This window comes from Cricetulus griseus (assembly GCF_003668045.3).
Source record: "Cricetulus griseus strain 17A/GY chromosome 1 unlocalized genomic scaffold, alternate assembly CriGri-PICRH-1.0 chr1_0, whole genome shotgun sequence".
Classification (NCBI taxonomy): Eukaryota; Metazoa; Chordata; class Mammalia; order Rodentia; family Cricetidae; genus Cricetulus; species Cricetulus griseus.
Window position 1 is genome coordinate 22,610,682 of NW_023276806.1, and position 14,828 is coordinate 22,625,509.

The 14,828-nt window shown below is 39.9% G+C and overlaps 1 protein-coding gene across 3 annotated transcripts in view; it reads right to left on the reverse strand.

Moving 5' to 3' along the window:
- Positions 1 to 550: 550 nt before the first annotated feature.
- The window catches only part of LOC100752571 (serine/threonine-protein phosphatase 2B catalytic subunit alpha isoform), a 281,243-nt gene continuing 266,965 nt past the window's right edge, over positions 551 to 14,828 (reverse strand). For all 3 annotated transcript variants that reach the window (XM_027395784.2, XM_035451992.1, XM_035451991.1), the window contains exons 12-13: positions 9,086 to 9,183; positions 551 to 3,194 (exon numbers count right to left, since the gene is read on the reverse strand). In XM_027395784.2, the coding sequence (XP_027251585.1) occupies positions 2,998 to 3,194; positions 9,086 to 9,183 (295 nt within the window). In that variant the 3' untranslated portion in view covers positions 551 to 2,997. The remainder of the gene's footprint in view (positions 3,195 to 9,085; positions 9,184 to 14,828) is intronic.

Here is a 14,828-nt window from a genome sequence, read left to right on the forward strand (position 1 = left end):
GCCACATCGCCAGGGTAAAGAAAGTATCTTCAGGTTTGAGGTCTATGTGATAGGTTGTAGATAGACTAAGACATCACACTTGAGTTTCATCTCAGGTGAGCCTCTTGAGTTCTTTTTTTTAATTTTTTTTTGAAAATATATGCAAGATGAATATATTTCAGACAAGAAAATTTGCCATGGCAGGACTAGCAGATCTAGCTCTTAGAACTCCAAACACTACATAAAAATTCAGCAGCAATGATACCCTGTGATAAGTGAGTCACCCTGGCCCAGGCAAAGGCAGCTGGGGATCAGAGTGTGGTTGTCTGAGTGCCCATACATACATATGTGTGTGTGTTGGTAGCCAGGCACCCAGAAAGAGAATGCATGAATGCAACCATCTGTCCACATCTTAAAGAGACAGAACTAATCACAAGTATTTGTAAGTGTTGTCGATTCTGGAGAAAGAGCTTCAGCTCTATATTAATTTGACAGATCCAATTATTCTGTGAAAAAATAGTGTCTCTTTCCTATACTGAGCAAAAAGACAAGCAATACTCACAGAAACTGCTTATTTCAATGTCAAATGTTTATTTCTATGCCATAGTTTCCTTAGCACAATTTGCAAAAGAAAGGAATCCAAAAAACCTGATCATTATTATTATTATTATTAATATTTTTGGGATATTTTCTCTGCAGTTAGAAGAAAGAAAATACACACATTGGTAGCAGAATCACCATTTCTCTCACACCATTTTAGCAAGTTGCATCTGTTTTCCTTGGATGCCACTTTTGTTTAAAGATGGGGAAGTATCCACAGGAAAAAAAGTTTCAATTCATTCAAATAACCATGGGGAAGTTTTTGGTAGCAAATGTATCTTTGTTTTGGTACACTCTATAACTAATTGTCATATTCTTATTCCTTAATATAATAGGCATAATTTATTACATAAACAAAGTGCGCTGAAAAATAGAGCAATGTTAGAAACAAACTGAATTGTGGTGTCTCCTAAATCTCCGTGTGATGATAACTAAAGCAGGGGAATACAAACTTCATGTCAATACAAACACAGCTCTTCTCTGATGGCGATGCGTTTAGGAGACTAGTCCTTTTTGCTATAGCAGGGAGGGCAACCCATACAACTGAAACAACCTGACAACAAGTTGATGATTATTTCTTATTCTCCAATTAAAAGGGATGCTCTAGTTTCTTAAATAGGTCCTGCATTCAAGGGAGCCTGAAGATGGCATCTGCTCTTTAAGTAGATTTCTCTCGCCTGATTTTTGAGACACAAATCCACCAAGACTTTTTTTTACAGCAGAAGTGGGTAGCACTCCTCAGATCATGAGGCCCTTGGGGAGCAGCCCGTCATGAGTGAGCAGGGTGGTGAAGGGCCAGCACCCAGAGGGCACCATGGTGGTTGTGCACAAGATTCCCTTCAGCAGACTCAGTGAAAGGATGAGCATTCTTGAAGTTCATGCACATTTTATTGAGCGGTAATATAAAATGCTTTTTCTTTGTCATTGTTACAGGTGCATGCTTTGATTGCCAACAGTTCAGAAGTCAAATTACAAAGGCAAGGCTTTAGGCTGTAGTGAATGACTTGGGCACTTATACAATTGTTAAAAAATATGAATGGACTTTTGTTGTTTGTTGTTGTTTTCAGAATGAACCAGTTGTAACCCGTAACTAATATACAAAGGGGAAAAAAAGTGAAAAAAGTACATATTTTGTGGCACATGACAGAACAGAACGAAATAACTAAACTGTTATGACATTAACGGTTACCATGCATTTAGAGTTTCACATGTAACTACAAACTTATTTAAATTTCACAAAGTTTGCTAAACATGCCAACCATCTATGTGTGCACTGACAAGCTTATGTTAAAAACTTTTAAGAATACTCTCCCCTTTAGATTTTTTTCAAAGCATTTTTTGATTACAAAATTTCAAAGGCATTAAGCATTTTAGAGAATATAAAGTACGCCAGTATACATACATTTCCAGTATATGTCAGACCACTAAGCGCAATACAGTCCCATACAGGCCGATACAGCCATTTTAGTTTTTCTTAAAAAACATGCATAGGCAGATTTTTTTTGTTTTTGTTTTTTACAGAATATAGATGCTTCGTCACTGCACTATGGTGTCGTGTTCACTATACTTAAAATGCACCACTCATAAATATTGAATTCAGCAAGCCACAACCAAGACTTGATTTATCAACAAAACCCCTAAATATAAACAGCAAAAAAGATGGGTGTAGTTATTCCAGTTTTTTTTAAAACTTAAAGAAAATGTATTCACTGCCAAATTAATAAGTGTTCTATGGAAAGAAGGGCATTCAAGCAAACTAAAGGAACCTGAGGTAAGCACGAGCTATACAAAATTAAACTCCTTTTTTTTGGCATTTTAACAAATTTGCAACATTCTTTTTTTTTTCCAGATTTTTTTTAAAGACTGCCTAATTCAGTTTATAGCCATTGTCTGACAAGAGTAGCAAAACCTTATCAATAAATAGTCCTTATTTATTTAGTTTGTACATCATTTTTGTTGTTGTTGTTGTTAAAAATGTTTGACGTCATCCATTTTTAGTGCTGCACTGTAAACGTACAATAGAGTATAAGAAATTAGACAAAGTTTTCGTGTCCAGTAACAGAATAAAAGGCCTTTCATTAACCTATCTAGAAGTCCCTAGTGCAGTAGGAAAACATGTTCATTCCCCTAACATTGCAGTATAGACTAGCATTAGCTTTCGTTTTAAAACTTTTTTCCTAGAAGCATTTTTTTAAAAGGCATACCCAAAAGAGGTGTTTAATCACCACCCTCACCAAAATATAGTTTATTATCTCTCCCTCTTTTTTTTTTTTTCCATGATAGTGTAAACTGAATCCAATTCCTGGCCCCCAGAGCAAAGCTACCGTCAGAGGCAAGAAAATCCAACTGCTGAGATGCAGCAATCCCATCATGACCTGCAGCTCAAGAAAAAAAAAAAAAAAGGTGAATAGGAAGTGGTCACTGAATATTGCTGCTATTACTGCCGTTGCTGTCCGTGCCGTTAGTCTCTGAGGCGAGAGCCTTGTTGATGGAGTTAAGGTTGGCGTCGGAGGGCATGGCATCTCTGCGAGGTGGCATCCTCTCGTTAATTCGGTCTAAGCCCTTCGCCTCTTCGAAGCTAGTGATCTTATGTTGTGGTGAAAATCCTTTGATAGCTAAACAGAAAATCATTAAGAAAAGAGAGAAAGGAGTTAGGTTAGGTGGAGCATCACAAAGCGAACCGTAGCTGTGTCAGGTGAGGTTAGAAACTTCGTGGTGGGTGGGAATCCTTTAGTGGAGAACAACGTGACGGGACCTGAAGACAACACAACAGACTCCTTACCATACTGGAGGGAACCAAGGGTTTGAAAACAGCCAATGTCTCTTGCCAACCAAAATGTCCTCTTGCAGTGATTAAGTTGTAAGCATTTCTCTTGTCTTCATCAAAGTTTAGACCACAGAAATTCACAGTGGAATATGTCAAGGGAAAAGCTGTTCCAGGGGCAGGCTTCTGGATCCAGCAACACGGGCCACATCACTGGTATGGTGATCCATTAATACGCTGGGCTAAATAGACTGCATTTCCTCATTCTTAATCTAACACTGTGCTAGTGATGGCAACTTCGGAGGAAGCCCTTTCTGCTCTACTGGGAACTCTAGCCATGGTTTAGAGCAGAAGCTCCAAGGAACTAGAAAAGGAATTGACAGGGACTTTTTTTTTTTTTCCCATCTCCAAATCTGACAAAGATCTTAACTCAATGGTATGGGGAAAAATGAAATTATAAGCTGTTTTCCCACTTAGCCTATGTATAGTGGGCCAGGAGGCTAGAGAAACTCAAAAATAAAGACTGATGGCTCAGTAGAGAAGCATTTTCTGCCCTTCAGCAGCAAACAGGTCAAACTGATGCTCATCTGGTACCCATGACTGCCTTAACCAAGGAAAACCTACTCTCAGTAGAGCAAGAACCAGAGGTGAATGTCTTCAACAATTTTTAGCAAAAATGACTTGAATTGGTTTTGGTTCTTTTAATTAAAACCTTGACTTCTCATGCGTTGTCTTCTAATGACCCTGAGTGTGCTACAGAGATACAAGAGGTATTTCTGAAAAACTTAGTAACTTCCTCAGTGGGTGCACCAACAGTGAGCTGAAAATAAAACACACAGATGGGGAACCAATGACATCAGTTTGCTTTACTTCCTGTGAAGGGCGAGCTAGGTACCTACAGGTGGCCAGCCACCAATGCCGAATTGGGCTGCGTCTCCGTGGCTTATTAAGCACAATTTCAAGGGTCATGTATCCTCCCCACTTTATTTTTTCAGTGTAAAGCTGAGACTTTGCCAGCCACTTGGACACAAATTGTGCAGCCTCTCACTAGCACAGATGACAGTCCTAAAAGATTTACACAGGTGTTTAAAAGCTCATTAGAAAGAAAAACAGATTGTTCCCCGTCTGCATTTTCAGGTTAGCATAATGGCGATTAGTCAAGTGTGAGAAGAAGAACAAGTGGAGATGGGGAAAGACCAAGGCCCAAAGCAAAGCTTCTTAATTCTGGAATTTGGTAATAAACTGAAAAATAATGGAGTTGTCTAATGAGCACCCACCCTGAAAACAAACTCAATTATTTTATGGGGCAAAAATAAGAGACACCTTAGTCTTTTTCTAAATGACATCATCTCATAGTCAAAAGTTGGTCCTGATAAATCATGAGACTGTTTCATTCATTAAAAAAAGGTGAAAGCTCTCTGGGTTTTGCATATGATAGGGTGGGAGCATAGGAAATCTAGCCAAATCTAGCGGAACCATGGCTAGTTCAGGATGGGGCTCCTTTGCTGCCTGAATCTGTCTACCCTGCATGGAAGAAAGTGCTCTGCTCCAGTTGCTGGTCAGACAGTGGGGGTTAGCAATTTACATTGGGAGTATACTTAACACAACACAGAGCCACAGAGTCACAGAAAACAGCCAAACTATCAACAGGAATGCACACTGCAGATTAGATTTTGCCAAGAGGAATGGAGAATTCCCACATAAATAGCAGTTTGCTCACTGCTATTTAGGAAACAGTTGTATTTTTCTCTTACATCACTGTCATTTCCCCTACCATATCCAAATCATGAGCAAATTGTAAAGCTAAGGTGACACATTTTTCCTTCAGACCAAAGGACTATATATGCACAAAATTTGTGAAAAATAAGTTATTTTGCAAGAACAAAATACAACTGAAGAATTTTGTTTTAAAGGGGAACTTCAAATTATGCTTTAAAAAAAATTCCAGAGGATGTGGTATGCAATATCTTAAAAATGATTTTCATGTGCAGTTCTCATATAACCTTGTAGCAAAACAGCATTCAATTACAAATTAGTTACTAAAGTGTCAACGATACTGCTTTTGAGTAGTGCTAGAAGGCAGTTGGAGATGTACCATTCTCAATTTCCTCTGAAGCTCCTAGCAAGAGGCCTAGTATAGAGCAGACACTCAGAATCATTAATTAACTGTCTGCTTGATAGTCTTGTTGGCCACTTTACCACCACAGATACTTTCTGGGCTCTTCATAATATATTGTGAGTGCTAAATTTCTTACAAATATCAATTGATCAAAATTGCCAAGAATAAAAGTTTACCTCTACACATCTGTCTCATGTTGGAATATTTTAGAGACATAAGTGATGCTGAGCCATAACAAAGCACTACCAAGCATTTCCGTTGTTCAAGCTTGTGAAGACTAGAATCAACTTAATTTTAATTATCCTCTTTTGTCTCTGCCCTACCTGGAAGTGATTTTAGGGAGGGGTGGTTCAGCTCAAATCGTATTGTTTTACATGTCATTTGTCAAAGCTGCTGCCATAACCCCCACCCCACATCATTCATGATATATGGAAATTTATATAAATATAAATATATATATATAATCCTTTAGTTTTCTGTGATTAGACTAGGTTCATTGTATACAAAAGTCAAACATAGCTTTAAGGGAAAAAACAAACAAACAAACCATAGAAGGACATTTTCCCCTTTAAAGCAAGAAGGTTCCGGTTAATACTGAGCCACAAGTGTTAGCCCAACACCCACACACTCTGTACAAGCTACAGCAAAAAAAAAAAAAAAAAAAAAAAAAAAAAAGAAATAAAAAAATAAAAATAAAAAAAATGAATACACCCAGCAGAGCCCTTATCTGTTGCAGGCACAACAGAAAGGGGACTGGCCAATTTACCTTCATCAGCCTCAATAGCCTCAACAGTAGCTGAAGAGAAGAAAGGGGTGTAAAATGAATGAGAAAATGAGCAGAAGATTTTTTAAGGCTAAGAACAAGTCAGTGACGATCAAAGGAACTGGGGGGACTAATGTTCCTCTAAGTGCTGGCTTCTGGCATGGACAACTAGACAGAAAGGCTACAAAGAAAGGGAAAAAACAAAACAAAACAAAACAGCACAGGAGTGAGAAGTGTCAGTCATGGCTTGATACACCTGAGGGAATGAAAGAGGGGCTTGAAGTCCTGGCTCACTAATTAGTGACAAAGCCCTTTTGGGAAACATGCAGAAAAGCTTTCTGCTATTTGGGTTGAATTGACAATTGGGTTATGGAAATCTACAATGTGTTTCTGATTCTAAGAGCACTTTAAAATCCATGCTTGGTGATTTGTGGTTGAATGGAGGAGGAACAGGGCAAGCTTGGAGCGGGGCTGTGACATGGGTGAGATACTTCATGTCACTGAATAGTAAATGGCAGTGTTTCCTCCAGAGATAGAAATGCATGGGGGTGGGGTAGGGGACGTTAATGGGACATAAAGTCAGGTGGCAAACAATTAGGAGTCCTTAAAGATGGGAGAGGAAGGGAACCACAGAGGGAATGATAAGGCCTGGGCGTCTTTTGCCACGCAGGTTGAGTCTGGGTTGTTTTCTTTTTCTTGTTGCAGTACCATTTTTGGAAATGGTATTGCATGTTAAGTGGAGACATGGCAGGAGCAGCAATAATTCCATCAGTGTCTTCAGGAATGGGGTTGAGTCCCTGAGTAGGTGTCTGAGTGAAGTATGATGACAGACTGCAGCAGTAATTTCAGAGGTCCAGCAAGCCCATTGTTTACTCAGGCTCTGTTTCCTTGTTTCCCTGTTCAGGTATATAAGCTTTTCTGTGCTATTATGGCTTCATGGTGTTCCCTTAATGTAATGCTAAAATATTACACCATCATCCTTCAAAATGCTTAACACTGATAATACTCTATCCCTGGACTTTAATTTGCATTTTCTAGTAATTTAAAATTTAAAACTACAGCAATGGCCACATATGCATTGCAGTTAAGAATGCATTTTTAATTCCTCATAACCACAGAGAAGAGCCGGATGTCAAAGTCTTAAGCAGCTTCTCCTTTTATGCCACTGTAAAGGGGTAAGAGATGAACTGTGAAGCAGGGGCAATGTACTGGTTTTAAATATATATGGGGTTGGCAAATTTTCAGGACAAATGAAGTCTCAACCCAGCATATGTGTGTGTGTGTGTGTGTGTGTGTGTGTGTGTGTGTGAATTCCACATAGAATAACACAAACAGATGGGTTTAAAATAAAAGAAACTTGAGTAGGTGAAACTACAAACACAGGTGAGCATCTGAAAGTGACACTATGCACTGTAAAAACATAAAGACCTTAGGTTTAGAAGCAAAGCCAAAACCCTGGAACCACACCAGTGTAGAAATGCACTGGGTGTCTGCAGTCAGTCCCTGACTGTGTGTGTGCCTCTGCTATACGCTGAGCTTAATAGGAATGGTAGCTTTCCATCCGCTGGGTAGAGTTGTATTTAGGGCATACAAATGATCTCCTTATGCTAATCACTCAGAATGTTCATTTTGGTGGAAAAGATTTTTGTGCTTTTATGAAATGATTAATTTCTGTAACTATAAAGAGGGATTTTTTTTTTTACCTCAACTACTATAGAGTTTCCTGCTTTCACTAAACTGTTTTTGAATTTTTGTGGAAAACAAAGACAGTGATATTTGAAGAAATTTTCCAAACATAAAGGTTCTGACTGTTCTTTCTAAAGGACGATGATATGGCAGTTTTGTGCTCATGAGTTGATTATTATGTGTTGTGTGGAAGAAAAGTCTTAATGATGTATCGGTAAAATATATGAGTTTTCTAGGATGAAGGACAGGGATAGAAAAGAAAATATGAGAAAGATTCAGGGGATAATAAACTAGAGGCTGAGATTGTATTAAAATACTATATTATACTTTTGCTGTATTTTTTTTTCTGTTGAAGTCTACCCTAACAGCAAAATTTACATATTGTATAAGTTGTATTCTAATTAGTGATGATATTAATTAAATTGATAAAAGAACATACAGAACAGAAGAAATAATATGCCTAATTGTGTTGTCTAACGTGGGTGACGCTAGCTACATGTGAATATTTAAGTTAAGTTTATTGCAAATTAGTGGCCTGGCCTTTACAGACATAAAAAATTCCCATCAAAAAAACTTATGTTGGATGACACTTGTGCAGCCAGTAATGACCATACAGCAAAATGTCTACTTAAAAAAAGATATTATCGTTAACAAAGAAAACCAAAATGCGGTTGTTATCACTCTTTTTGTATTTCTGATGCACCAGAGAAAAGGCTTGCATAAGTCTCATTTCTCCGTAAGTGGATAATTAAATTACCCTCTTTATATTCTTTCCAAGAAAATCTATAGCTATGCATGTAAATATGTGTGTACATTTCATCAGTCATGTAGATAAGTAGACGATTGGCATGTAACAGAAAACTTACACTAATCAATTGGCTGAGGGAGGGGTGCTCCAATGTCTCAAACCTGCTGTTGTGCGCACCAGCACCCTTAGTGAGATGTCCTGTAGAGAGGCCTGAAGATGTGGATATGTGAGCTAATGAGGACGAGGGGTGGACTGCAGTGAATGAGGGTGCTTTCCGTGGGACGTGACTGATCAAACTGATGTGTGGGTTTTAGCCCTTCTTCCAGCCAAGAAAAACTGAAGAGGAGACTGAGCTGAATGAGAAACTCAAGGTTCTACTGGTACGGCTGGCCGTGTGCTCCCAGTCACAGTACTGGGCTTGCTTACCGCTTTGCAGGGTTTGCTTCCCTCCAGAAAGCACGCCACTGGGGAGCATGCCTGTTGGGGTCAGGCCCTTCAGGGTCAGAACACTCTCACTCTCTTCTCTGGAAGACACAGAAGGGTTGTGGAAGTTAACGTTTGCTTGCTTTTGTGGATAAAAAAAAAAAAGAGAGAGATGCGTAAGAACCCATATTTACCTCATACTGGCTCTGTGGAGTTTTTGTTTTATTCAGAATACAACCCATTTTTATCTACCTATACAGAGGGAATGTTCTATAAACATCTGCAGTGGTAAAGTGACATTACACAACTGTTGAGTTATGATCTCCTGTGTATGGAAGATCCTGAAGGTGCTTCTGGCTTGGCAACCATGTCTCACAAGGCAAAGCTGTTGCTGTACATCTTCAGTGACAAGGGCCCATGTACCCAGGGAGCAGCAGTGCACGTGCAGGCCTGCTTGGTCTTGAAAGGCTCACGAACAATCGAAAAACCCCACCTATTTGAAAGGTGACTCTTATCTAAGGGTCAGAAACCTAGGAATATTGCAGGGGGGCCATTGAAGGCCTTTGTGTCATATGACAGACACTCGGAGTGATAGCAACTGGTCCATAAGCAGTAGGTAACATTTCTGAACTTTTTTTTTTTTCAGCTTCTTTCTTTACAGAGTTGTTTACACGAAACTCTTTCATTATTCATATGACCCTTCTTTCAAATTGTTGTAAGTAAATCATTATTTCAATTAAGCTTGCCATCTAACAATCTCTTTGATGAACAGACTCAATAGTAAAAAAGAAAAACAGCAAAAAAAAAAAACAAAAAACAAACTATGAAATAGGAATAGCCTATTATCTTCCTATACAACAGATCCTGCAATCCTACGTGTTCAGGGAAAAGTTTATAATACATGTGTATAGACACTATACACATATACACATATACACATATACACAGAGTACTGAGTAGGTCCAGTACCAATCATTTTTTATGATGGTTTCTCAGAAACTGGGATTCCACTGTCCAGTTGCCCCAGCTTACAGCATTACCTTGTGGCTACCTTGTAGCTATGTTCACCTTCCCGTCCCATAGCCACTCAGCTGGAAAACCTTGATGCATCCACCTCCAAGCATTCCTTTCATCTCAGTGTTTCTCATGACCCCACCATCTCATTTATCAAAAACAGCTGTATTGACTGACAGTTCACACACTCTACTCATCTACCTATTCTCAGTGATGTAATTATTGTACAACATTCAACCCAATCAACTTTGTATCACCCCCAAAGGTATTCCTGTACCCACTAGCCATTGCTCTCTACTTCCTCAGCCCCGGGCAATGCCTCCACTACACTCTGCAGGCTGTTTTTATGGGTATTCCACAGGAACAGCACCATGCAACACATGGTTCTTTGTGGTGGCCTCTTACGAACCACTAGCACCTTTTGTTTTGATTACAACAGCCTTGTAGTGGGCCTCTCTGCTCCAACTTTCACAGCTTTGCCCTCTCTGCTTATAACTATTTTCCGATGAAAAAGCAGACTGACTGAGACACTGAATAGCAATGCCAGTTCTGTTGCTCCCGATGCAAACTTCCCTCATGCCCTCTCTCATCGAAGGTGAAGGTAAAACCTTCAGCAGATCTCACTGGGACCACAAAAGAACCCCACGTCTGCTCCTCCACTCTCACCCAGCACTTTCCCCAGTGGTGTCCTTCACATAGTAGGCACACCTTATCCTAGGGCATTGCCTTAGTCTTCCTAGTCTCAGGATTGTCTGTGTATCTCATCACCCTCTGCCTTCCAGCCTCAGTTTCTAATGCCACTCCAAACAGTACTTTCATGCCCCCTGCCTCCCATTACATGTTCTATTGTTTATTTCTGGTCCCTAATGCCCACGTCTCTACTTGTCAAGCTTCTGGAGAATAGGGGTTTCTTTCTGCTTTGACCATGCTTGCATCACAGTACATACACGGGCTCAACACCAGCTATACAGTCAATACTCAGCAAGTATTCACTGGAAGTGGCAGTTTTTTTTTTTTAAACTGAAAGGACAATGGCGGTTCTGATCTTCTTAACTGCAGAGGTGACTCATGAATATTAAGATTGACCAAGCCAATTAATCACTGTTTACATTCATTTGGGAATTTCAACCTTTTTACGCTTCTGATGTCAAACCATGAGGTTATGTAAAAAAAGAAACATCTTGAATACTAAGATGCAGATTTGGAAAACTCAGGAGTACCTTTATAAAAAAAAAAAAAAAAACAACTTACTTTTATATTCATATTCAAAGTCAGCTTTTAGCCTCATGACTGGCAAACCTTTCTATACACCAAATTAATCCTGGCATCAAATCCCATTTTAAAATCATGGTTGTGCAAACAAAATGAACATTAGAAGCCAATGACGATCAGTGATCATTTGGTTGGTAGCATTTTAATGACAGTTTTCTGGTGGTCTGAAGTAATTTTTCAATTTTCAAAATTGTATTTTTCTACCAATGATACTGAGAATTTTGGTTTGTTTTGGAAATCACCCCCCTGAAATGAGCTGATCCCACACTAAATTCCAGCCACACGAGGGAGGTCACAATGCCTTTCACTGTTCTGGGCTTCAGTTTTCTCCTCTATAAAATCACATTTATAGCGACAGGGATTTAATCGTAAACTATGCAGAAGTCCTCACCCAGAACACGGCCATCTGCCTGCCTGCCTCCTTCCATTTGCCTCTTAATTCTTGCTCCCTGCAGCTCTGACTCCCACTCCTGCTTCACACAAGGGTCTTCCTTCTGAGTTCTCCCATCTCTGCTGGGTTCTCAGGAAATCCGCTTCCTTCTGAGGGGTGTGACCTCCTTGAAAGTCTCATCATATTTTTGTAGAGGTGTCCTCAGTCCCTTATCTCTATTCCTAGCCACAAACAGCTGTCAACTACTGGAAACATGGTGACAGTAAGTCAAAGGGTGTGCTTCCAAACAACGTGCCACTTTTCAAGGTTGCAGTATGAAAGACTAGGCTGCGGGGTTGCTTCATAAACATTACCTTGATCACATGTTGAATTAGGAAACTCTGGGTCCTTGTGCTTTTGTTTCATGGTGTTTTCTAGCATATTTAAGAAGACAGATGTGGCTCATGTTGTATTTCTATTACAAGACATTACTCAGAGGTTCTTTTAGATTCTTTCTTGGATATTCCACGCTCTCCTTCAGCAAGAACACCAGTTTGCATCACTGTTCACTCCTCTTCTTCAGAAGCTCCGGGACGGGATTTCTTTTTTTGTTTGTTTGTTTGTTTGTTTTTTGTTTTGAGACAGGGTTTCTCTGTGTAGCTTTAGAGCCTATCCTGGCACTCGCTCTGGAGACCAGGCTGGCCTTGAACTTACAGAGATCTGCCTGCCTCTGCCTCCCCAGTGCTGGGATTAAAGGCGTGTGCCACCAACGCCCGGCCCCAGGGTGGGATTTCTAACTGTCTCAACATAAAGGTTCTGCCAGGTACATTCACAACAGTCAACCCAATAAATAACAGAATCTTATCCATCATATAAGCTTACAGCTTTGTCGAACCGTCTCAAAATGTGTTTTCTTCCTTATCACTCATTTCACAGATAAAAGTTCTTGCAAGAACAGAATCGAGGCCAGATGATTTTAGCAGTGGGGAACTGTCTAAGAGTATTAGACAGCACACTGTTCCAGAGACATGTGCTAAAATAAAACACTTCCGCCAGGATGAGTCTATATGTTCACTCACTCCACGGAGCTGGCCTTGGCTTACAAAGTGCTGCTATCCGTGTTCCAGGACAACTCTAAGCTCATATTAACAGTTACCCACAAAAGCCAAATCACCACCAATGCTGGCATCTCAGTGCTTCTATTTATGTTGCCTCTGTATGCTGCTCATTTTGAAGCAGGTCATATGTCCAATTTGTGACTGGCTAATCTCAGGTGACTTGCCTGCATATCTACTGATATCTATCTGTCTGTCTGTCTGTCTGTGTGTGTGTGTGTGTGTGTGTGTGTGTGTGTGTGTATGTATGTATGTATGTATGTATGTATGTATGTATCTATCTATCTATCTATCTATCTATCTATCTATCTATCTATTATCTGTGTGGCCCTGGCCGTCCTTGAACTTGCATTTTAGACTGGGGTGGCTTGTGCTTCCCAAGTTCTGGGATTAAAGGTATATGTCACCATGCCTGGCTAACAAGGGGTATTAAGAGACAGTTTTCTGGTTCAGCTACTGTGTTGCATGTGTCTCACACACAGGGTGTGCATCCAGCATCTGTACCTGAGAAATCTGTGTCACCATCCAATATCACTTCTGCTGGTTCCTGTCTTGCAAACTGTGGATTCCTCAAGTCCTATATTTTGTCCCTTCGTTTGCATTCCTCATCCCAGAGCCTGTTCCAGCCTTTAGCCTGCAGTACTCCAGTAGCTTCTTAAGTGTTCTTCCTTCTATTAACAGGCTAGCTCAGTGGCCAATCCAGTCATAAACATATATATCTAAGGCATGGGTTATATCATGGTTCTCATTCCATGAAAATCATCCCAAGACTGCATTGCAACTCACAGAAACATTAAACTCCTTATCACGGTATTCAAATACATTGAGGATCTAGATTCAAGTTTTTGCTTGTTTGTTTTTTTGCAGCCTCAGGTTTTACTAAATCACTCACCTTCATATCCCTTTTGCTACTTAGTGCTTTCATGTACCTACAATTCATCACCAGATTGCAATCATTTTAGCCTACATTGCTGACTGCCGAGTTTTGAGTAAGGCTCATATTAGTGCTGCCTTTCCTTTGGGGTATGGGTGCAGATACATATAGGAGATGTATATATCTCATGTTAGCAAGCCCACCCCATTCCTGTCAGCTTGCTGTATGGATTACTGTTAAATGTGTATAATATGGGGAGCAACATCCAGCATTTAGCCTGCACCCCAATGATTCCATAGGTACTGGTCTTTGGACCATGTGACTGCTCCTTATGACAGCTCATAACTAGGTCATGATTTCTTCTCTTGCAGAAATACCTTCACTGCTGCGGGATTCCAACCTATCCTTCCAGACCTCCTCCACTGATAATCTCTTTAAGGTCAACCCACCTAGGGAATAGAAAGGTTCCCTTCTGCCCCGTGCCATGTCACAACAGCTGTCCATATATGCAGCACATGCTTGGTGGTTTTACATTCGTTTATATTTCTGTCATTCCATTGTGGCCATATAAACTGCCTAATTCACATTCTACTTCAAATTCAACCTTCAGCATGGCTTACCAAACTAAACTTAGTTTGTGTCTCTGTGGCTGTGACTCCTGTAACCTACACAAGACCCGCAGGTGCTTTTAGAATGGACTATAAGAAAATGCACCTAGCTTTTGTTTCCTCCTGACATGCAAATCTGAAGACACTGGTCATCATGAGGTCTAAACAGTTCATGTCTCACCCAGACATCATCATAGATAGCAACAGTCATGGGCCCAGAAGAACCTTCCAGACCTTGGAGACATATAGGATTCCACAGAATCAATTCTTCCACTTATATGTGGTTTGCAAATTCAAACAATAAAAATATTATTTTGCTATTAAGGCTTCTATTGTTTTGTGTGTTGTTTTTCTCCATGGACTTTTGTATGGAAATTCTTGGTGTTTCTATTTCTCCTCCTAGGGATTTGAGTTAGAAAAAGAAGAGCATGGTGTGGTAATCCTAAGGATAAGACATGGGCAAATGTTCACGACTGAGGTGCCCTCTCAACAC